This window comes from Rattus norvegicus, chromosome 1, assembly GCF_021556685.1.
Source record: "Rattus norvegicus strain SHRSP/BbbUtx chromosome 1, alternate assembly SHRSP_T2T, whole genome shotgun sequence".
Lineage (NCBI taxonomy): Eukaryota > Metazoa > Chordata > Mammalia > Rodentia > Muridae > Rattus > Rattus norvegicus.
In genome coordinates this window covers 223652624-223674904 of record NC_141534.1, presented here as the reverse complement: position 1 = coordinate 223674904, position 22281 = coordinate 223652624, and the positions used below count along the sequence as shown (strand labels likewise).

Here is a 22281-nt window from a genome sequence, read left to right as displayed (position 1 = left end):
TCAAGATGCAACCTATTATCAGCATGGGGTTTACATTTGGTGATGAGAGATGTCTAAGTTGGCACCTCCTATTATTTGATGCTTTTCTTTGCTATTTTGACTGTGATGTTGACATCTTAGTAAACAAGAAGCACAAGGTCCAGAAAGATGAATGGACTTGGTCAAATTCTGAGAAGATTTTAAATATATTATTCTAATATTTCTTATGTGCAACTTTCTTCTGGCTGCACATGAAGTGAGCCCCACTAGTGGACATGCAGAGGTTTGGAAGTCCCTGAGAAACATAGCACTAGATCTGAATTTGCCAGTTTCCTAATTAAGAGGCCTTGCGTGGTGGCTAAATCACTTTATTTCTTTGTCATTCTTTATTCAAAAATGGGATTAACATGACATTTTGTGCTATATAGGATTTTTAATTCAAGTAAAATCAAGCTTGTGAAAGTTGAAAAGTGTTTTGCAAATAAAGCTCATTACTGAGACCCAAGCAGATTGTAGTCATGCTAATCTCCAGAAATATCTTATTACTCTTATTTTATTTCCCCAGGTGACCTTGGCTTTATGGCAGACAATGGCACCAGGTTGACAGAATTTATTCTGATGGGGTTCCAGCTTCAGGCAGAGCTACGGTTGGGTCTCTTCTTCATGTTTTTGTCCTTTTATCTCATCACCATTGTTGGAAACCTGGGCATGATCATGCTAATTCAGAGTGATCCTCAGCTCCACACACCTATGTACTTCTTCCTCAGCCATTTGTCTTTTCTAGACATTTGCTATTCATCTGTTATTGTGCCCCAGCTCCTGGAGACCTTGGGGAATAATGAGGTGGTCATCACTTATGAGCGTTGTGTCACCCAGTTCTTCTTTTTCACCTTTTATGGTAGTACTGAGTGTTTCCTTTTGGCTGTAATGGCCTATGATCGTTATGTGGCTATATGCAACCCTCTCCTTTATGCCATGGCCATGACACCACAGACTCGCCTGGGGCTGGTTGCTTTAGCATACTCTGGTGCAATGGTAAATGGTGTGGTCCGATCTGGGTGTACATTTTCCATTTCCTTCTGTAAATCTAACCAAGTTGATTTCTTTTTTTGTGACCTCCCACCCTTGCTGAATCTTGCCTGTAGTGAGACCAAGTTACGGGAACAGGTGATCTTCCTTTTTGCTTTTTTGGTCATCATAACTAGTGTTTCAGTGATTCTTGTATCTTACCTATTCATTATCTGGGCTATTCGGAAGATTCGTACAGCAGGCGCCAAAGCCAAGACCTTCTCTACTTGTGCATCTCACATGATTGTAGTGGCTCTTTTTTTTGGAACACTAATATTCATGTACTTGAAAGGTAACATTGGAAAATCCCTCTGGGAGGACAAGATTGTGTCTGTATTCTATACAGTGGTTATCCCTATGCTGAACCCCATGATCTATAGCCTGAGGAACAAGGAAGTGAAGGAAGCTCTGAAGAAAGCTTTCAAAAGAATTACGACTTCTCAAGAAAGTTCAATTTAAGCTTCATCAGTCCAGAAGTTTCTATCTATTAGGCCTTTGCCTTGTCCTCTTTTATTTTTTTTTCTTTTTTCGGAGCTGGGGACCGAACCCAGGGCCTTGCGGTTGCTAGGCAAGCGCTCTACCGCTGAGCCAAATCCCCAACCCCGCTTTGTCCTCTTAATATATGACTTTGCTCTCAAAATTGCACTGATATATTGAAACAGAAAATGTAAGTTTGGCTTTCAGAACTTTATTAGCTCTATGATTTTGAGCAATAAAGGTTTTGTATCATTTTCTCACACAAATGCATTTCTATTGAGGATGTGGAGAAGGCTTACAGGAGAATAAATAGAGAAGGCTGAGATTATATCCTGATTGTGAAGAGGACTTGAATTCAGTTCCCAGCATCCATATTAGACTCCAAATCTGTAGATTCATGGAGATCTTCTGACTTCCATGTATACTGTCTATTTACTGCCATCCCCTCTTTCAATACAACCTATATGATTACATAATCAAAAATAAAGATAATATTTTTTCCTTATTTTATTTATTTACATTCCGGCCTTTGCCTTCACTCCCCACTGCTGGTCATCCTTCCCATAGTTCTTCATTCTATTCCATTTCCCCCTTGCCTCTGAGAGGGTATTTCCCCTCCCCACTACCAGGCATTCCCTTTCCCTGTGGCTTCATGTCTCTCAAGGATTAGGTGAATATTCTCCCATTAAGGACAAACCAGGCAGTCATCTGCTATATATGTGTCTAGACCTTGACCTAATTCATGTATGCTGCCTGATGCATGTGGCTCAGTCTCTGGGATTCCCATGGATCCAAGTTAGTTAAGACTGCTACTCATCCTGTGGATTTGCCCTGGCTTTTGGTTAGTCCTTTCCCTAATTCAATCATAAGGAATGATCAGTCCAATAGGAATCTTCAATCCAATGGTTGAATGTAAGTATCTGAACCAGTCTTGGTCAGCTGTTCATAGGGCCTCTAAGAGGTCAGCCATGCTAGGCTCCTGTCTGTAAGCACATCATAGCATCAGTAATAGTGTCAGGCCTAACGTGCTCTGTCACTCCCCATAAGATGAATCCCAACTTGGGCTACTTTTCATTTAGTCTCTTCTTCATTTTTGTCCCTGTAGTTCTTTTAAACAGGAACAATTCTGGGTCAGAAATTTTTGACTGTGGGTTGGTAACCCAGTCCCGCTTCTTGTGGCCCTGTCTATCTACTGAGGGTGGGCTCTTTGATTTCCTTCTCCCACTTTGGGCATTAAAAAGAAAAATTTCTGACTTCTATGATTAAAAATTCAGTGCTGAGTCTTAGCTACTTTACTATTTCATATAAAACTCATTTTTTGTACCTAGAACAATGACAAATTATAATATATTTCTTATGTGATTAAGATAAACTTTGATTATGGATGGTGAAACAAATAATAATATTGGACAAAAAGTGAACATTCACTCATAACCAAGTTAGGTAATTTTCATATCAAAGTATAAGTAGCTAAAAAACAAAAGGAAGCTTGGATAGGAAGAAGTTATGATTGAGGAATGCTTAGCTACAGTAAGTTTTTTCCTTTTTTAAATTCCAAGAGAGGATATATCAAGATATAACATAATAAAAGGAAGAAATAATAGTTTAGATTAATATTGGAAATAGTTAAATCTTGATGTATGGTTGTACTGAATAGCAGATATAGCATTATATTGTTTCTTGATCACCAAAGTTTAGATGTTTTATTTGTCCCTTAAAATTATTTATGGATGGATGCTTCAATTAATCCAGGTTGTTTACTACTCTGTAGTGGTGGACACCACTATTTTCTCTCATCTCCTCTAGACATATTCTTTATTGTTAAAAAACAGAGTAGAATGAATCTATCACCTTTTAATGACCTCAGCAATCTTCGAGAAATATTACTTGGGGATATCTCCATGGAGGCTTTACAATCTTGTTCATCATTTCAGCAAATATTTAGAGGCTACTGTGTATTAGACATGATGTTTGATTTGAACGTGGTGCTAAATAAAATGTGTTATCCTGAATGGAAGTTGAAACCTAGAGAATAGTCAGATATTAGACTGCCACACAGGAAATTAATTTTTACAGGTCTGGAAAGTGGAAAAAAATCACAGGACTTTGTTGAATGGTATTTTGAGGTCACAATATACTGGTATGAGTTTTAAAAAAAATCCTCAGAGAACTAACAGGTAGGCAGAAATCTAATGAATTAAGTACATTGTCTTCCTTAGTAGTTAAGACTGTATCAGACTGGGATAATTGTGAATGCAAAAATTCAGTGAAATTGAATGCTCTGAATTAAAACCAGAGTGAGGGGATTTTAGTGTACTATACAAATGGTGGATTCAGGAGAAAGCTAGATACAGAGCCTTGCAAGTTTTCTTAGGGATTTGTGAATTTCATTCCTTGGGCAGAATAGAAAATGATAGTTATGAATTTTCAAAAGCCCTCTTTCCTGTAGTTGGTTGGTTTGGAAAGGAGGCTAGTGGTGATGGAGATAGAGGAAAATAGGCTCAATATGTCTATGCTAGTGCAAAGTGATGTATTTCTATGAGATACCATATAGTGCTTCTCATATTACTTTTAGTAAAAGGGAAACTAGGAGGCAAATGACTATGATGTGGAATTATTACTGATTCTTAGCAAGAAAGTAACATTGACAAAATATAATTTGATGACATCTGCCTTTGCATTGGTGCACATCCATTTGCATAATGTCAGGTATTTCTCAGGTACATAGACTATGCCAGTTTTGATGGTTTGAATCACATGCATTTGAGTATTTGGTCCATAAAGAGGGGCACTATTAGGAGGTATGGCATTGTTGCAGGAGGTGTGGTCTTGTTGGAAAAAATGTGTCACTGTTGTGGTGGGCTTTGAGTTCTCTAATGCTTAAGCTATGCCAAGTATGGCACACGGTCTATTTCTGTTGTCTTTAGAAAAAGATATAGTACTCTCATTTTCTGTAGCACCATATTTGCTTGCATGCTGCCATGCTTTCCTCCATAACGATAATTGAGTAAACCTCTGAAACCACAAGCTAGTCCTATTAAATGCTTTTTCTGTTTAAGAGCTACTGTGGTCATGGTTGCTCATTACAACAATGATACCACAACTAAGATAAAAGTTGATACAAGGAATAGGGTATTGCTCTGAGAGCCTGGCCATACATTTGTTTGGAGGAAGGTGAATTCTAGGAGTTTGATTAGAAAGGCTAAGGGGCACTTAATGGTCTATCCTAGTGGGAACATGGAAGACAGTGGTGCTGAGGGTGCTTTGAACTCTAGGGGGCCTGGCTCAGTAGGGTTCAGAGAAGAATGTTAATATTTGACTTAGAAACTGTTCTTGTGATATTTTGGCAAAGAATTTCACTACCTTTTGCCTTTGTCTGAAAAGTTTGCCTGATGCTAAAGTGAAGAGTCTTGTATTAATTGCCTTGGCATAGGAAATCTCAAAATAGCCTTGTATAGATTCTGTCTTATGGTTATTAATGTTTCCTCATACAACAAGTGCTTTGATGAAAAGAAGCAAGCTGAGCAAGGAAAAACATAAAATGTATGGTTCCAGAAAAGAGGCACCAGGAAGTAGAATTGAGTTAAATCCTGAGTTCAAGGAGATAATCAGAATAAAGATACTAAAAGGAATAAAAGGAGTGGTGACCTTTATAAAGGATCCCACTCAGTAGCAAAACTTCCAGCCTGTAAAAAGGAATAATGATAATGATAATAATAGTTAAGACCTGGAATGATGGCATGTGCCTTTAATTCCACCCTGAAATCTAGAGGCAAAGGCAAAGAGATATCTGATTTCAAAGCCAGTCTGACCTATAAAAAAAAGTTCCAGGACAACCAAGTTTAGGCCGGGAAAGAAACCACGAAAAAGAGAAAGCAGGTTAAGATGTAATTGAAGAAGTGGGCCATGTTCCAGGGTCAGCAAGAAGCAGAACTTGGCAGGTTCAGAAATGTGGTTCTGACTTTAGGGTCAAGGATAGAAGAAAGGGGTTATGGAATCTTCCTCTGTGACAAAAGAAAGGTGTTGAGGCCAGGTGTGTGTCAGGGATGTACCTGCATGGAGGGCCAAAGAGCCCATTGTGTGAAGTTGGAAAGGTGAATTCTTGATTGCTTTGGAGATTTCAAGGGGTTCGAAATGCCAGAGCCATGAAATTCCTTCCAAGGAGGAAAGCTGCTAACATGATGTAAAATCAGCCCAAAAGTAAGAAGTGTGTTGCAGTCAACAAATCTGAATGGAGATAGACATGGGAAGAATGTTTTTACATCAGACATGGAGATGCATAATTTGGAGTTTATCCTTCTGTTTTTTTGTCTTCCTTTGGTCCAGTGTTCCCTCATTATGTTCTCTCCTCTACTTTTTGGAATGATAATGTATATCCTGTCTCATTATTTGTGGAAGTATGTGATCTCTTCTTTTATTTTGATTTTATAGGGGATTATAGTTAAGAGATCACAAAATTCTCAGGAGATTTTTAACTTTGGATTTTTAAAAAAGGCTTATTTATTTATTTATTTATTTATTTATTTATTTATTTATTTATTTAATGTATTTGGGTACACTGTAGCCTTCTTCAGACACACCAGAAAAAGGTATGAGATCCCATTACAGATTGTTGTAAGTCACCATGTGCTTACTGAGAATTGAACTCGAGACCTCTGGAAGAGATGTCAGTGTTCTTTTTGTTTGTTTGTTTATTTATATTTACACTTCAGATTTTATTCCCCTCCTGAGCCACCTTTCAACTGTTCCACCTCCCAAATTCCTCCCCCAACAACCTGCACAAGGATGTCCCCACCACCAGCCCCACCATACCTCTAAACTTCTTGGGACCTCCAGTCTCTTGAGGGTTAGGAGCATCTTGTGTGACTGAACACAGACCCAGGAGTCCTCTGCTGTATATGTTGGAGGCCTCATCTCAACTGGTTTATGCTGCTTGGTTGGTGATCCAGTGTCTGAGAGATCTCCGGGTTCCAGGTTAATGGAAACTGCTGGTCCTCCTACAGAGTTGCCTTTTTTCTCGACTACCTCCACATTTTCCCTACATCAACAGAAGGGTCAGCAGCTTCTTTTCATTGGTTGTGTGTACATATCTGCATTCGACTCTTTCAGGGGCTTGTGGGTCTTTTGGAGGGCAGTCACAATAGGTCCCTTTTTGTGAGTGCACCCCTCCCCCCCATATCTTCAGTAATGGTGTCAGGTCATTTTAAATGGTGATATATTTGAGGACTTTTGATGCTGGACTAAATGCTTTTTGTATTGTGTTATGCGTATAAACCTATGGGGTCAGGGACTGGGATTTGTTGGTTTGATTTTGTATAGCCCCTATAGACTCATATGTTTGAATGTATGGCTTATAGGGAGAGGCATTATTGAGAGGTGAGGCCTTCCTTGTAGGAGTCAGTGTGGCCTTGTAGGAGTCAGTGTTGCCTCCAAAGTAGTGTTTCAGTGTAGAGGTGGCTTGGAGAGCTCCTATGCTCAAGCTCCTCTCAGTAGGCAAACAGTCTATTTCTTCTGCCTTCAGATCAAGATGCAGAAGCATAGCACCCTCTCTGCGTACATGCTGCCATACTTCCCACTGTGATGATGTCAGACTAAACCTTTGAAACTACAAGCTATCTCCAATTAATTTTTTTCCTTTATAAGATTTTTTGTGGTTATGGGGTCTATTCACAGCAATAAAACCCAACCCACAACACCGTTTTCAAAATGGTTATTTTCTTTAATTAATCTCCTGTTCTATGTATGCTATGCTATGATAAGGACCTAAAGAAATCATTAATTTCTGAAAAATTTTAAATAAAAAAACAAATGTACAAAATATTAGCCTAAGGTGTTTTTTAGTAGTAGAAGGATTTAGTTACCCTAATTTCCCACCAATTTCTATTTTGTAAGTATAAACCAACTCTACTAATGGTTGAATCATATTATATAATAAATGTTTATAAAAACATCTAAAATGGAAAAAGTGAATGATTTTCTTAGTATTTGGTCCATGTACAATTGCTTCTAGAATACATAAAAGTAAAATGAATTTTTAGTTATTTTAGATACTGCTTTATTTATGGAAATGAATGTTTTCCCTCCATTCATTTATCAGTAATATGCTCACACAGTTCCCACAGAAGCCAGAAGACAGTACTGGATTCCCTGGAACTGGAGTAGTAGATTGTTGTGAGTTGTTGTATGGATGCTGGAAACTGAGCCCTAATCCCTATAAGAAGAGGAAGTTCTCATAACTACTGAAAAAATCTGCCCAGCCACAAGAGTCTGTTTGCTTAATTTCCAAGAGGGAGAGATAAAAAAGTAAACCTTCAAACTGAACTTTTAAAAATTGGCAATGACAAACCTCTATATTCTTCTCATCATTCATAAAATTCTAATATGTATCACTTACAATGGTTGTGATTACATGTACAAGATCAGCACAGTAACAAAGTAGTCTATATCCCAGCATAGATTGAAGAGGGGTGCGTGAAATTCCACTCCTAGTTGAGGAGCTATTGATGGATGTCAGGGGAGGGAGAAAAAATTGTGACTGTGAACCCTGAAAGCTACACAATTTCCTATAGATGATCCTATGCCCCTGCATAGAAAGGCAAAACTAAGAAAAATCAGTAATTGGTATGTACTCACCTAATAAGCAGATACTAGCAAAAAAAGCACAGAATTCCCAGGATACAATCCACCGAGCTCAAGAAGGCTAACAGACTGAAGGGTGTAAGTGAGGATGCCCCATTCCCACTTGGGAGTGAGAAGAAAGTAATCAATCATAAGAGAGGGAGAGGGATGGAATTGGGTGGAAAATGCATCTAGAAGGGGAAGAGAGGAATGTAATCAGGTATTGGAGTTGGGGGGAACAAGACTGAAGCTCTGAGGTCCAGCAAAAGAATCATAACTAGCAACCTCAGGAGCTAGGATGTGGAGGAACCCTCAAGAATGTATCAGAGACCTGGGAGGTGAGAGACTCTCAGGACTCAAAGGGAGGGACCTTAGATGAAATGTCAAACAGTGGGGCGAGAGAACTTGTTGAGTCTACCTCCAGTAAAAAGGACATCCTTTGGACAGGACATCAAGTGGAAGGATGGTGTTGGCATTCCACAATGCAAAACTCTAACCCATAATTGTTCCTGTCTGAAACAACTGCAGGAACAAAAATGGGAAGAGCATGAGAAAAAGGAGGTCTAGTGACAGACCCAAATTGAGATTTGGTTCAGTGGGAAGCCCCAAAGCCTGACATTATTACTAGTGCTGTGGTGTGCTTGCAAACAGGGGTCTATCATGACTGCCCTCTGAAAGGCCCAACAAGCAGCTGAAAAAGTCAGATGCAGATATTTACACCCAACTAATGGACGGAAGACAGTAAACCTTCTGGTTTATTTAGGGAAAAGCTAGAAGAAGTTGAGGAGGGAGGCAATCCCAGAGGAAGATCAGCAGTCTCAATTAACCTGGTACACTGAGCCACCTACCAGGCAGCATTAACTAACTGATATGGCACCCAGACACATATACAGCAGAGGACTGCCAGTTCTGGACTCAGTCACAGAGGATGCACCTAAACCTTGAGAGACTTGGACTCCCAGTTTGTGGAGATATCTGGTTGTGTGTAGGTGGAGTGCAGACATCCTCTTGGAGAAGGGGTAGGGGATGGGAGGGAGGTGTGGGATAAGAACAGCCAGAGGGTAGACTGGGATGGTAATAAAGTCTGGACTGTAATGGTTAAGAGCACTGATTACTCCTTCGGGTTCTGAGTTCAATTCCCAGCAACTACATGATGGCTCATAACCATCTGTAATGGGCATTAGATGCCCTCTTCTGCTGTGTCTGAAGATAGTGATAGTGTACTCATATACATGAAATAAATAAATCTTTAAAGAAGAAAAAATGAAAATAAAAAGTAAAAATAAAAAGATAAGAATGTTTAAATGAAAGAAAAATAGAGCGCTAATACCTTAATTGTATAATTTTCCTATCTGTCTGTCTATCATCTATCTATCTATCTATCTATCTATCTATCTATCTATCTATCTATCTATCTATCTATCTATCTTAATTTAAATGAATGAGTAAAGGATATGAGGTCATAGTAATTAGATCATTCTCATTGCAAGAAGGACTTAATGGGAAATGAAGGCATATAACCCATACAATTCGTGATCTTGTTCTTTTTAAATAATTGCCTGTAGATCTTTGTGTATGGAGTACAAGACAAATAGTTTGGCTTTGGGATCTGGGGCTGAAGAACAGTCATCTTTACTTTGTGACAGGGACCAGGTACCTTGTTAAGAAGCCAACAAGGCAATATATAACTCTCCTTAGAGACCATTTTAATCACTGTATGGGGATCTCAGAGTATTTTTAGCCACAATTAGTATCTTCTCTTAAATGTGTTTGTGTTAGACTTAGAAGCATATTAAGAAAGGCTTTTCTCCAACCTCTGCATGTAGTTGAACTACACTCAGAATGAAGAATGTGTTCTGCCCAGAGTTAGTGGATTCTGGTAGGGCAGATGGCTAGAAAGATCTCAAGAGTTATTGTAGAAAGACAATCATGTGTTTGCATTGGTTAATATGGTATGAGTGCACATGTGTGTGTGTGTGTGTGTGTGTGTGTGTGTGTGTGTGTGTGTGTGTGTGTGAATTTAAATACAAGGGGCATTGAGGAGCTAATATTTTCTTAGGTAACTAATAGCGTGGGAAGTCAACAGAAGTCAATAAACCTCTTGCTGCTTAGGACAGCATTGCCTCCATTATAACTTTAAGATAACTTTCCATCCAGGTTAGTGGAGCAAAAAAATGACTTAATTTATACTAAGAAAAAGTAATGGATAAAGAGAAAAGAGTATCAGTAGGTAAAGTCAAATTTGAACAAATTGGCTTGTTTCTCTTGATTGATACCCAACCCAACAACCTGAACCAAATTTCTTTATCATTCTTACCAGTACATTGGTTCAGCTCCGTCCTGGCTACCAAAGATTTATGTTTTAATGTTGTTCATTACCTTGTCTTCCCTGCTTCACTGTGATTCAGCCAAATGACAATCTTTTCTCTAGGTTCAAAGCCTCAGTGCCTGCATTACCATTTGAGTTAAGTAACAGCTATTGAAAGAAATGAAGAAAGCTTGTGAAATTAGTATCAAGGTAAGCAATTTTTATGTGTACAACTTTGTATTCAATGGCAATTAGACTATTTTCTAGCTGTGCTGTCTTGAGCTTATATTTAAATGTGGTCTCAGTTGCCTCATCCATAGGAAGAAGAAAATTCACTTACAAAGTGGCTATGATGATGAAATGAATACATATCATGCAGAGTACAGTTATCAATGCTTTTTACTGTTAATATTGTTCTTGTAAAAAGCTATTTTTATAAAAATCAACAGTTTCTTTCTGTTAACTAGAAAATCTTAAGGTTAAGAGTAGAAGTATAAAATCTAGAAAAACATGAAAATCATTGATATCTTTAGGTGTATTCAATTCAATTCTCATATTTAGGGTATTTTCTGATTTTGCAACTGGAATATAATGACAATATTGTTCTCTTTTTGTAAGATGTTTCATATCTTATTTAATAACTTCATTTTATAAAGCATATTAAGCTCTTACTGAGAGCTTAACTTGTAGGGGACATTCAGTGTCTGGAGAAGAATAACGGAGTTATCCTTCTTGTAAAGCCTGTGATCTAAATAGTGATTTGCTGGTAATATAAGCAGGGGGAAGGACTCTGGAGACAGAAAAAAGTAAGGTCATCTAGGCAGAAGTGATGCTCTGTCTGAAGCACAGAGACATAAGAGAATGTAGGACTTACCAATGCTGCCAATAATTTAGTATATCCAGAGAAATTGTGAGAGAATAAGTTGTCACTATGTGTGTTAGGACTGGTAAGTAAATAGGTACGTAGGAAAATAAGTAGGGGCATTATTGTAGATAGTTCCAGTATATTGAAGAGGCTAAGTAATATCATGTCCTTGACAGTTTTCCATGGATAGATATTGGTCAAAGGGACATCCATGATCAAATTAAAGTTTTATAAATAACAAGATTTTAATTGATATCTGAATTTTAAAAAATGGCACTAATTGGTAAAAAAGCTAATCTGACTATGTGAGATGAATAAGGTAAAAAATAGGGGATAAGTTATGATCATCAAGGAGAAAGAAGTTCAGAGTCCTGAGATGGTCAAATACATGGTAGGAAAATGACCACAAGTCAGCTGTACGAGCTCTGTTGAATCACAGGACTCATATAGCTAATTTGCATTTCAAGTGGGATTACACATTCTCTTGTGCATGCATTCTCATGTGTTTTACTTTTCCCTCAATACCCTAGGATGACTACTACAGAACTCTCTTGGAAGACAGAAATTGAAACCCACTATTTAGGAAATCCTTTCTCTGGTACCTATATTCTTTCCATATATTCAAAAATTGTTCTTGCAGGGGCATCCAATGTTCAGCATCCTGTCTTGTTTCTTATGCTTGCTTAAGTACCAGTGGCTTCATGGACAAGGTGAACCTCACTTTGGTGACAGAGTTCTTCCTCATAGCATTCACTGAGCACCCTGAATGGGGGCTCCCTCTTTTCCACCTATTTTTATTTATCTATTTTTTTACTTTGCTGGGGAACTCAGGTATGATTTTTTTGATTCGCACGGATCACAGGCTTCACACCCCAATGTACTTCCTTCTAAGTCACCTCTCTTTCATGGACATCTGCTACTCCTCTGTCACTGTTCCTCAGACAATGGCTGTGTTGTTGGAACATGGGGCTGCTTTATCCTATGCACGCTGTGTTGCTCAGTTTTTCCTGTTTACTTTCTTTGGATCCATTGATTGCTACCTCTTGGCACTCATGGCTTATGACCGTTATGTGGCTGTATGTCAACCTTTGCTTTATGTTACCATCATGACACAGAAAGCTCTTCTAAGTTTTGTGGCTGGGGCTTACATTGCTGGCCTCCTCAGTGCCTTGGTGAGGACTGTCTCAGCATTTACCCTCTCTTTTTGTGGAAACAATGAGATCGACTTCATTTTCTGTGATCTTCCTCCTCTGTTAAAGCTGACCTGTGGTGAGAGCTATATCCAGGAATTGGTGATTATTGTATTTGCCATTTTTGTCATTCCTGCTTGCATGGTGGTGATTGTAATTTCCTATCTGTTCATCATTGTGGCTATTCTGAGGATCCCTTCAGCAGGAGGCCGCGTCAAGACCTTCTCAACATGTGCTTCCCACCTCACTGCAGTGTCACTCTTCTTTGGCACTCTCATTTTCATGTACTTGAGAGATAACTCTGGTCAGGCCTCAGAAAAAGATAGAGTTGTGTCTGTATTCTACACAACAGTAATTCCCATGTTGAATCCTCTCATCTATAGCTTGAGGAACAAGGAAGTGAAGGAAGCACTAAGAAAAATTTTCAACAGAATCAAGATTCTCTAATCTCTTCCCACCTTAGGAGTCCCAAGAAGAATTTATTCTCAAATGCCAGCACTTTAGGAATTTTTTATTTACACTATGCCCAATGTTTAAATGTGTATATTATAATACATGGTTTTATTAAAAGTGAGAATTTTTAACTCCAGGGAGAGACAAGAAGAAATGGAAATGTCAGCTGTAAAAGAGATTTGAGTATGGTCTATGTCTCTCAGAACATATGCAATCTAAATGTGGCAGGTCTCACTGGTCTCTGTGGTGATAGATCAAGATTATAATTTTGCAAAATTTTCCATAAAAAGGAAGTTTTGAAAATATCATTTAATCAACTCTTTATACTCAAAAGTTAGATTCTATTCATGTTAATATTTTCTTATATGTAGTTTATTAAAAATGTGATCAGTTTATTAATATACCATTTATCAATTTGCCTATCAAACTGTAGTGTGTTTTATTCACTTCAATATAACTTGCAGAAAACATTAAAACAGAATCACTATGATCTTCAAAATTATATTTTCATTTGAGATTCAAACTTTAGAATATATTTATATTTTATTTTAATTTTAAATAAAACTTTTTTGAGACATGGTGTTATGCAGTCTACTCTTTTCACAAAATCCATGTACGGGAGGATGAACTTAAATTCTTGATCTTTCTTTCTTTTTCCTTGTGATTACTGTGACAAAAATTTCCTGCCACTTGCTGGACTTATGCAATTATGAGGAACAGATCTAGGACTTTATGCTTGCTAGGAAGGCATTATCCTACCCAAATGAGTTATTCTCTAGGCTTCATGACATTTTAAACACATCTTTTGGTTATATGCCAAGAATGATATAGCTGGGTCTTCAGGTACATATATTTGCAATTTTCTGCGGAACCTCCAGATTGATTTCCAGAGTGGATGTTCCAATTGGCAATCACAACAGAAATGAAGGATCTCAATGAATTCCCCATCAAAATTCAAACACAATTCTTCAAAGACATGGAAACAGCAATTCTCAGTTTTATATACAAAACCAAAAAACCCAGGTTAGGGGAAGCAATTATTAACAATAAAATAACTTCTGAGAGAATCACCACCCATGACTTCAAGCCATACTACAGAGAAATAATGACTAAAAACTGCATGCCATTGGTATAGAGGAAGACACATTAATCATTGGAGTATTGTTCAAGATGCAGAAATAAATCTGAACACTTACGGATCTTTGACAAAGAATCCAAAAACATACAATGGAAAAAGAAAGCATCTTTAATAAATGTTGCTGGTCTAACTGGAAGTCTGTATGTAGAAAAATTAAAGTAGACCCACAACTTTCACCTTGCAAAAAGCTCAAGTCTAAGGTCAAAGACCTCAACATAAAGTCAGATACACTGAATCCAATAGAAGAGAAAATGGGAAAGATACTCAAACTCATTGGCATGGGGAAATTTCCTAAACCAAACTCCAATGGCTCAGGCTCTAAGATCAAGAATTGATAAATGGGACCTCATGAAACTGAAGAAATTCTGTAAGGCAAAGAACAGAGTTAATACTACAAATTGGCAACCTACAGATTGTGAAAAAATTCCACTAGCCTCACATCAGATAGAGGGCTAATATCAGAAATATATAAACAACTTGAGAAGCTAACCTCAAAAAAAATTAAACAATCCAAACAAAAAATGGGTATAGAGCTAAGCAGGAAATTCACAACAGAGGCATCTTGAATGGCTAAGAAGCAGTAATAGAGATGCTCAAAGTCCTTAGCCATCGGGTAAATGCAAATCAAAGTACCCTGAGATTAAACCAATCAGAGAAGCTAAGATCAGAACCTTGGGTGACAGTACATGCTTGCAAGGATGTGGAGAAAGAGAATATATTTAGTTTTTCCTATGCTGTTAAGTATTGTTTAAATTTATTTTCCCAAATACTTTACTGACCTCTCTATTATTAAATATTAAAAATGTATTTTCCCCAACTTACATGATATACCATCTTCACTATAGATCAACTTCTTATGTATAATTTTTCCATGCCTTTTGGTTTGTTCTATTGATAGTACCATAAAGTAAAAAAATGAAATTCATCAGCATATGTTGCTATAACATTTAGAGTGAATAGCATCGGGAATAATTTGCTTCAGTAACCTAAAATATTGTTTCTTGGCCTCATCTTCTACCCATATTATCTGTATCTTAGTCTGCAGTCTCTCTGGAATTAAAGTATCCTAGTTATCAAGTTAATCTACAGTTCCATGACAACTATCAATTACCTGGAGAATTCTCCATCAGCAAAGGTATCTATTCTTTTTAGAAGTTCCTAGTGAGGTACTACTAAGCTGCTGGAGAACATCTTACAGTCAAAGAATGATTGACATGGGCTTCTGCTAGTCTGATCCCTTAGTAGGCATTAAACACATGTCAGAGTTCTAAAAAATCAAGCCAATGCTAGACTCCAGATGGAAAGACAACTCTTAGCCATTCTGTACCTTATTTTATCTTGTATATGTTTCTTCTCTGAGTACTTCTCAGTGAAGCACTTATACTCTAGCTCTGACCAAGATTTGATTTTTTCAATTCTTTTTTATTTTTAAGATTATACAAACCACATTTATCCCTTTAGTTTTCTTCTTTCAAACACTGTCATCTACCCTTCTTCTTTACTTTCCAGTTCATGGACTGTTTCTCATTGACTATCAGTTATTACATATGTATATTATACATTATCAAATATTAAATGCATGGTTTGTATAATGTTACTTGTATGGATGTCTTTAGTGCTGGCCATTTGGTATTGGATAACCAATTGATGTACTCTTTTCTGGAGAAGATCACTTGTCATCCTCTCAGAATTCCTTTGTTACCGATAGTTCTTTGGATGGGTTTGAGGCCTAAAGTGCTTTCTGCCATTAGTTTTCCCATGCCTGATGTTGTTCAGCTCATATTTGAGCAGTCACATTGTTGAGACTTTATGGGTTCATCTTCTGACAGTACTGGGAGATATCATCTCAGAGCAAACGTCCTGATATGTCCCTTAAAGTCTTTCCATTCTATCTTCTACAATAGTTCCTGAAATTCTGGTATGGGTATATGGGTTAAGAAGCTTAATATAATATGTAAGTCTTCTCTAAAATCCAAGCAGAAGTTCTAACATGATACTTAATCTTAATAACAAGGGAAATATATCAATTTTTCTTCTGATTTTACAATGATTACCAGAAGAGGGATGAATAATGAATATCTCACATTCAGTTTAACAATAAACCCTTCTGTTGATAAAAAATGGAATATTTTCATTTTTGCATACCCTCTTTTACTTTCCCCACCTTGTTCCAATTTTCTCCTCTAGTGTACATAAAAGTAGCAGATATACTCTTACACACAGTAGTTTCAAAAAACATTTAACTTCATAAAGGGGCAACAAATTTTGTGAAAACACATTGGGTGCCAATTGTTAAGCCACACATCAGGTCCTGATATATAGAACATCTTCTTTACAATATACCTTTTTATCATCTGGCATCTGTAATTTCAAAACACTGGCTAGGCCAAATGATTGCTAATTATCAAAATATTTATCGAAGCATTGACACTTGGTAGCATATGAGACATATATCATCTTTGGCACTGTTTATGATAGAATATTTTGAATTCTAGAATACCAAGTAGGTGAAGGCAAACAGGCTAGGAGTCTACTGAAGAGGATCTTTGTGGTTAATAGACTTCAAGAAATTACTATGAAGCTGAAGAAAAAAGACTAACCACTAAAGAATAATCATGGACAATGAAATACAAATGCAACTCAGTCAAATTATATGGTTCTAACACAAATGATTGCGCATCCCAGAGGCAGGAAATAGATGAGAACTGCAACAAAGAAAGGTGACTGTGGAATGATGGACATGGATCTTGAGGGAAGGGGGGTGAGCATACTCCTCAATGCCAAGGAAACCAAAACTATTTATGCAATTTTAGATGTGTTTCTCCCTGAAACAAAAATTGTACTTCTTTATGAAAATTGGAGGAGACAGTACTACCAGGTTTCATACCTGAGTTGTAACTAGACAGTGAGTGTAAGAATATGAGCAATTTAAAGAGACTTTTATGTGAAGACCTCAGGTCTAACTTTTAGGCTATATACTGATTAACTCAACAAAACATGTCCATTTCTGGCAGAAGATGCTGTTGAGCTCCAAAATCTAAAAGTCTTAGTAACTGACACACAATCACTAATGTTAGATTTTATTTTCTAAAGTATGGCAAGATTTGAAAATAAGTCTATATTTGAAAAACATTTCTGGGCAAAGAGTATGTGTGTGTGAGCTTTCCCCAGAAGTCTTAGCTGCAATCCCTGGAGTTGATTTACAATTCAATGGAAAACTTTTCCACTCTGTAGCTACCTCAGAGCCATTTCCCAAAGCACTTTAAATACCCAGTGGTTTGCTATGTGAGAAGAAATCCCAAAATGAATCAATTACTTTGAAGTGTGTGTGTAATCTCAGCTTCTTTTTATAAATGCATAATGACTTTGCTAATATTATTTCAAAGTCTCTGAATTGAACAGGACCAATCTACTACCAGTGAAGCCTGGAAAGATACTGGGTATTTCCAGAGAAATCATTGAAGGCAAATTAGGGATAAAATAAGGTCATTGTTAGTAGACCTCCTCTTTTAAATTTCTCTTAACTTATGTGTATTAATGTTTTTTTTCCTACTTGTATTTTGTGTATCACAAATGGTAGCAAAATTCAGAGCAGGGCATCAGAGTCCATGGAACTGGAATTATAGATGATTGTGAGAGGCTATGTGGGTGATAGGGATGAAATCCAAATCAATTGAAAGAACAGCCAGTGCTTTTAAATAGTCAGATGTCTTTCCAGCTATAAATCTTCTTTTTTTTGGGGAACCAAAGCCATCATTCCACTTCCATCTAACATGCACAGGTATATAATGGGGCATTTTGTTTTGCAACTACCAGCTTTAACTTCCTTGGACTTGTGCATCACCGCATACTTTAGGATGTACAGTTTCTTTAGTAAGTCTGTTCCTAGTTTGCAGTGCTTAGTTTTTATATTTGACTGAGAATATGAGTTCTGCCCTCTTATATCTATGCTGAAAGGTGGGATAGCAAGATATATTAGAGCTATATCTTTGGAATAAATTAAATCTAGATTAGATTCCAGATTTACTTGTTGCTTTGATCTCAGAAAACTTCTTTACCTATTTTATCATAGTCTTCTTAATGACAAAATAACATCTCTTTGCTAGGGTCACAGGGTTGTTTAAGATAAAATGTACAACACATGCATATTAGAGTTACAACATTGTAATATGCTAAAATTAGGTTAGAGTCCAGATTTACTCATCCTTATCCATCTAATCTTAGTATCTTCAAAAATTAAATAGCACCTATTTTCTGTAATCACAGGACTGTGTGAGATAATGTGCCCAGAACATGTCATATTGTGATTGGCCCAAGGCAAGTGTTCCATGAACAAAACAACAACATTTGGAAAAGCAGCAAGGCCCAAATTAGTGTAATTGGAGTCAGGGGATAAAGATAGAATATAAATATCCTTTTATTTTAGTAGTTAGAGTAAATACAATTTTTTAGGGGTAATCTTTTTTGAAGTTAATTTTAGATAGCAGATAAGGATCTAATGTTCTTCATTGTGTATTACAAATAATAATGGCAACTCATTAATATCCACAGTTATTTTTAAATAGTCACTAATTCACAAAATGTTACTGGATACAGTAAGGCTGTAGCCTCCCTCTATTCTAGGCTCAAACCAATATGATGTTCCTCAAACCCTTTAAATTCAATAATAAAAAAGTGATATCACCAGTGTCTCCTTGAAAGTTATCTAGGGGAATATCATAGAAGTTTATGTAAATAAGTTCACATTTTTGAAAAAGTTAAGGTTCTTATTCACTAAACCTCTTTTAAAATTATATGGTTATGTAAGACAAAAAGGAATTTGTTAAAACATGAAGGAGTGTGGAGGCATTTATAGTGGTTAATGGATATAAATATTTATAAAATAGTAGAGATGCATTATGCTACATGAGACATATTTTATTATGGGTTTTATAAACTGACAATCTTTTTTTAGTTTTAAATTATTTTATTTTCTTATTTCTTAAGCTGTTATAATGGTTTGTAAAAGGATACTTTTCTCTTACAGAAATACATATCTGTGGTTGAGCTGATGAAATATAATGAGTTTGTAATGGCCAAACAAGGAGGGTGGTATTCAGACTCTAGATAGCCCAATGTCACCCAGTTCCTGATAGTATCCTGTAGTGTGCCATCTTTGAACATGGGGTGAATCTAGTAATTTAGCTCTAATCATGAGGATATTTCAAATTAAAAAAGCACTTATTTCCCCTTTATTCTTCACACTATAATGGAGTAAGTTAGGAGATTAGAAAGGTCTTGTAGCAAAGAACTTTGGATAGCTTTGAATGAAAAGGGAGAGATAACAACAGAATCTGAGGAAATTCAAATACCATCTGATCCTACTACAAAAGCCTATACTCAACAAAACTGGAAAATTTGTGTAAAATGAATAATTTTCTTGACATATACCAGGTATGAAAGTTAATCAGGGTCAGAAAAATCATGTAAACAGTCCTATAACCCCTAAAGAAATAGAGGCAGTCAATAAAAACCTCCGAACCAAAAAATCTCTCAGACCAGATGGGTTTAGTGTGGAATTTTATTAGACCTTCAAAAGAGTGCTAATAGCAATATACTTCAAAATAACCCACAAATAGAATCTGAAGGAACACTACCAATTCATTCCATGAAGCCACAATTACACTAACATCTAAGCCAAATCAAGACCCAACAAAGAAAGAGAACCATAGACCAATTTCTCATGAAATCTATGGAAAAATATTCAATGAAATTCTCACAAACTGAATCCAAGGACACATCACCATGCATGATGCATCTCAGGGATGCATGAATGGTTCAACATTCAGTACACTTGATCTTAGCCAAAAGGCCGAGAAGCGATGGTTCAACATTCAGTAATCCATTAACGTAATCTACTACATAATCAAACTCAAAGGAAAAATGCATGATAGTTTCATTAGGTGCTGAGAAAGAATTTTACAAATATGACAATGTTATGTCGCTACAGCAACCAAAATTCATGTTTAAGCTTATTGAAAATAATTTCTTAGTAATATATTTTGTATGATCAAAATTTTGTTATAAACTTTGATTTATCAAGTTTCGACCTGAATGTCATGGTGGGGGATGTGGTGCTACAATAATGAGCAATGGTCCTAGGGTTGCTGTGTAGAGTAATGGAAATGGGTTTTTAAAATGGATATTGATTTGCCTGCATATAAAGTCAGTGGGAAATTTTCATATCTGGTTTCACTTTCTCGTTCATAAATAGTATGTTGTAGTATCTATCTAATGATCTTATTGTCAGTATTTTATAAGGCATTTAAGTCAAAATGCCTTTGAAGTAAGGGGATATGTATCTGAGTTTCCATGAAGAAATCCTCAACATCTTAGGAACTTTTCTGAAGAGGCAGAATACATGTAGAAAATAGTCAATAGCTATGCTTGTGGAGTGAATGATGGACTTATACCTGTGCTATATGGCAATAAGAAGTTGTAGGAAATGCAAAATTTGCCAAAATACATTGTACAGTATTTTAATTATAATAAATTTTGAAAAGCTGATAAAGCATAGGAAAGGAATCCTAATTTCACTTGATATTTGAAAACTTTTTCCAGTATTAATAGGATTATTTCAGTGCATGGTACATGCACAATTATAAAAGGAAAACACCACTTACATTTTCTTAACCTACTCACAGGCAAAATACAGAAGAACTAGACAAAAGAACAAGCACTGTTACTGTAATGTTATAAAAGACAATTCTTTTTTGGAGAAGAAAGAATAAATCAGGAAGAATTTACTTCATTTAGTGAGAGGCCAAAAATAGCTCATTTATTATGTCAAATTTGCCTATGTATGTCAATCTGTCTCTCTAGAAATTGATAATCTGAAATACATTGTTAATCATATACAGAGGTAAACAGAAAAATTATGAGTGAAATATATTATATTTCAGAAAAGAAAAAATAGATTATATCTATATTTTAAATAAAATTAGCAATAATAATAATAGTAATGATAAGTGTCTTTATATAGGTCTTTCTGAATTGGACATTAGTCTTTATCTATTTCATATATTAAATATTTAATATATTTAATACATAAAATAATCTCATAATAGAGGCATGTTTTTTCCATATTATGCATGAAAAATTGAGCCAGAAGGGGCAATATATATTACCAAAGCCACATAATAAAATAAAGCATGAAAGACAGTACGTTGAATATGGTAGCCTCTGAATCAAGTGCCAAGACTGGAGTGCAGAGAAAAGTAGAATAACCATTTATGACTTCTTTAGGAAATATCTGTCTATGTATCTATGTAATTATGTATGTATGTATGTATGTATGTATGTATGTATCTATCATCTATCTATCTATCTATCTATCTATCTATCTATCTATCCACCCATATTTGTGTATTTTGTGTGTGTGTTTGTGTCTGTGTGTATGCATGCATGCGTGTGTGTGTGTGTGTGTGTGTGTGTGTGTGTGCAGCGTGTAAGTTCACACAGGCTATTACACACCTGAAGAGATAAAGGGCCAACTTTCTCAAGTTGGTTCTCTCTACCCACTTTGTAGAATACAGGAAGTAATTCACATTGTCCAGCCTGTGTAAGTGCTTCTGTGGTCTGAGCTGTCTTGCTGGTTCCGGAGTAGGCATTTTATCAGACTGCTTGAAGAAATATATAATCAGAAAAATATATTATGTGTATTTCAGAAAGAAGATGGAGATAAAATTTATCATTTTCAAACTTCTATAAAAATAGCATGAAAAGATGAAATTAGATAAATTTAAATGTCAGGAAATTTTAAGTTTAGGTCTCTTTGTGGAAGGTATGGGCAGACAGATTTTTGTCATCATACCTTATAGTAGGTGTATGATACAGGTGATAAGATTGGAATAGATGTTGCCTTGGATCATTCTGAACCTGATGTTCACATGTATCTTCTTTTCACAGAAAATTCCAAGCATAAATTAGAATTAATCTGAATCAGAAACAACAGCAAGCATCTAGCCCCATTAAATATCGGAACTCCTTTAGAAGAATAAGCCTGCTTCAGGATTTCTGAAACAAGCTTTATAAATAAGTTCATGGTTGCAAACTCAACTTATAGCTTAGAGAAAGGAACATTTTGACTTTTTTTACTTGTTTTTACTTTATTCTCATCTTCAGATTAGCAATCTGCATTAGTTCT

At 36.2% G+C, this 22281-nt stretch overlaps 2 protein-coding genes across 2 annotated transcripts; both read left to right on the top strand.

Annotated features, from left to right (window-relative positions):
* The first annotated feature begins 558 nt into the window (after positions 1–558).
* Positions 559–1506, top strand: Or9i16 (olfactory receptor family 9 subfamily I member 16). Its single transcript, NM_001001277.1, is given in 1 exon segment — positions 559–1506. A coding segment is annotated over 1 exon segment (948 nt).
* Positions 1507–12016: 10510 nt separating this feature from the next.
* On the top strand, positions 12017–12952 carry Or9q1 (olfactory receptor family 9 subfamily Q member 1). Its single transcript, NM_001000261.1, has one exon. It carries the CDS (start codon positions 12017–12019, stop codon positions 12950–12952), a length of 936 nt encoding a protein of 311 aa, NP_001000261.1.
* Positions 12953–22281: the final 9329 nt, after the last annotated feature.

Coding starts and splice junctions, on each gene's coding strand:
- Or9q1 (NM_001000261.1), top strand. CDS start 12,017: ATGGACAAGGTGAACCTCACTTTGGTGACAGAGTTCTTCCTCATAGCA.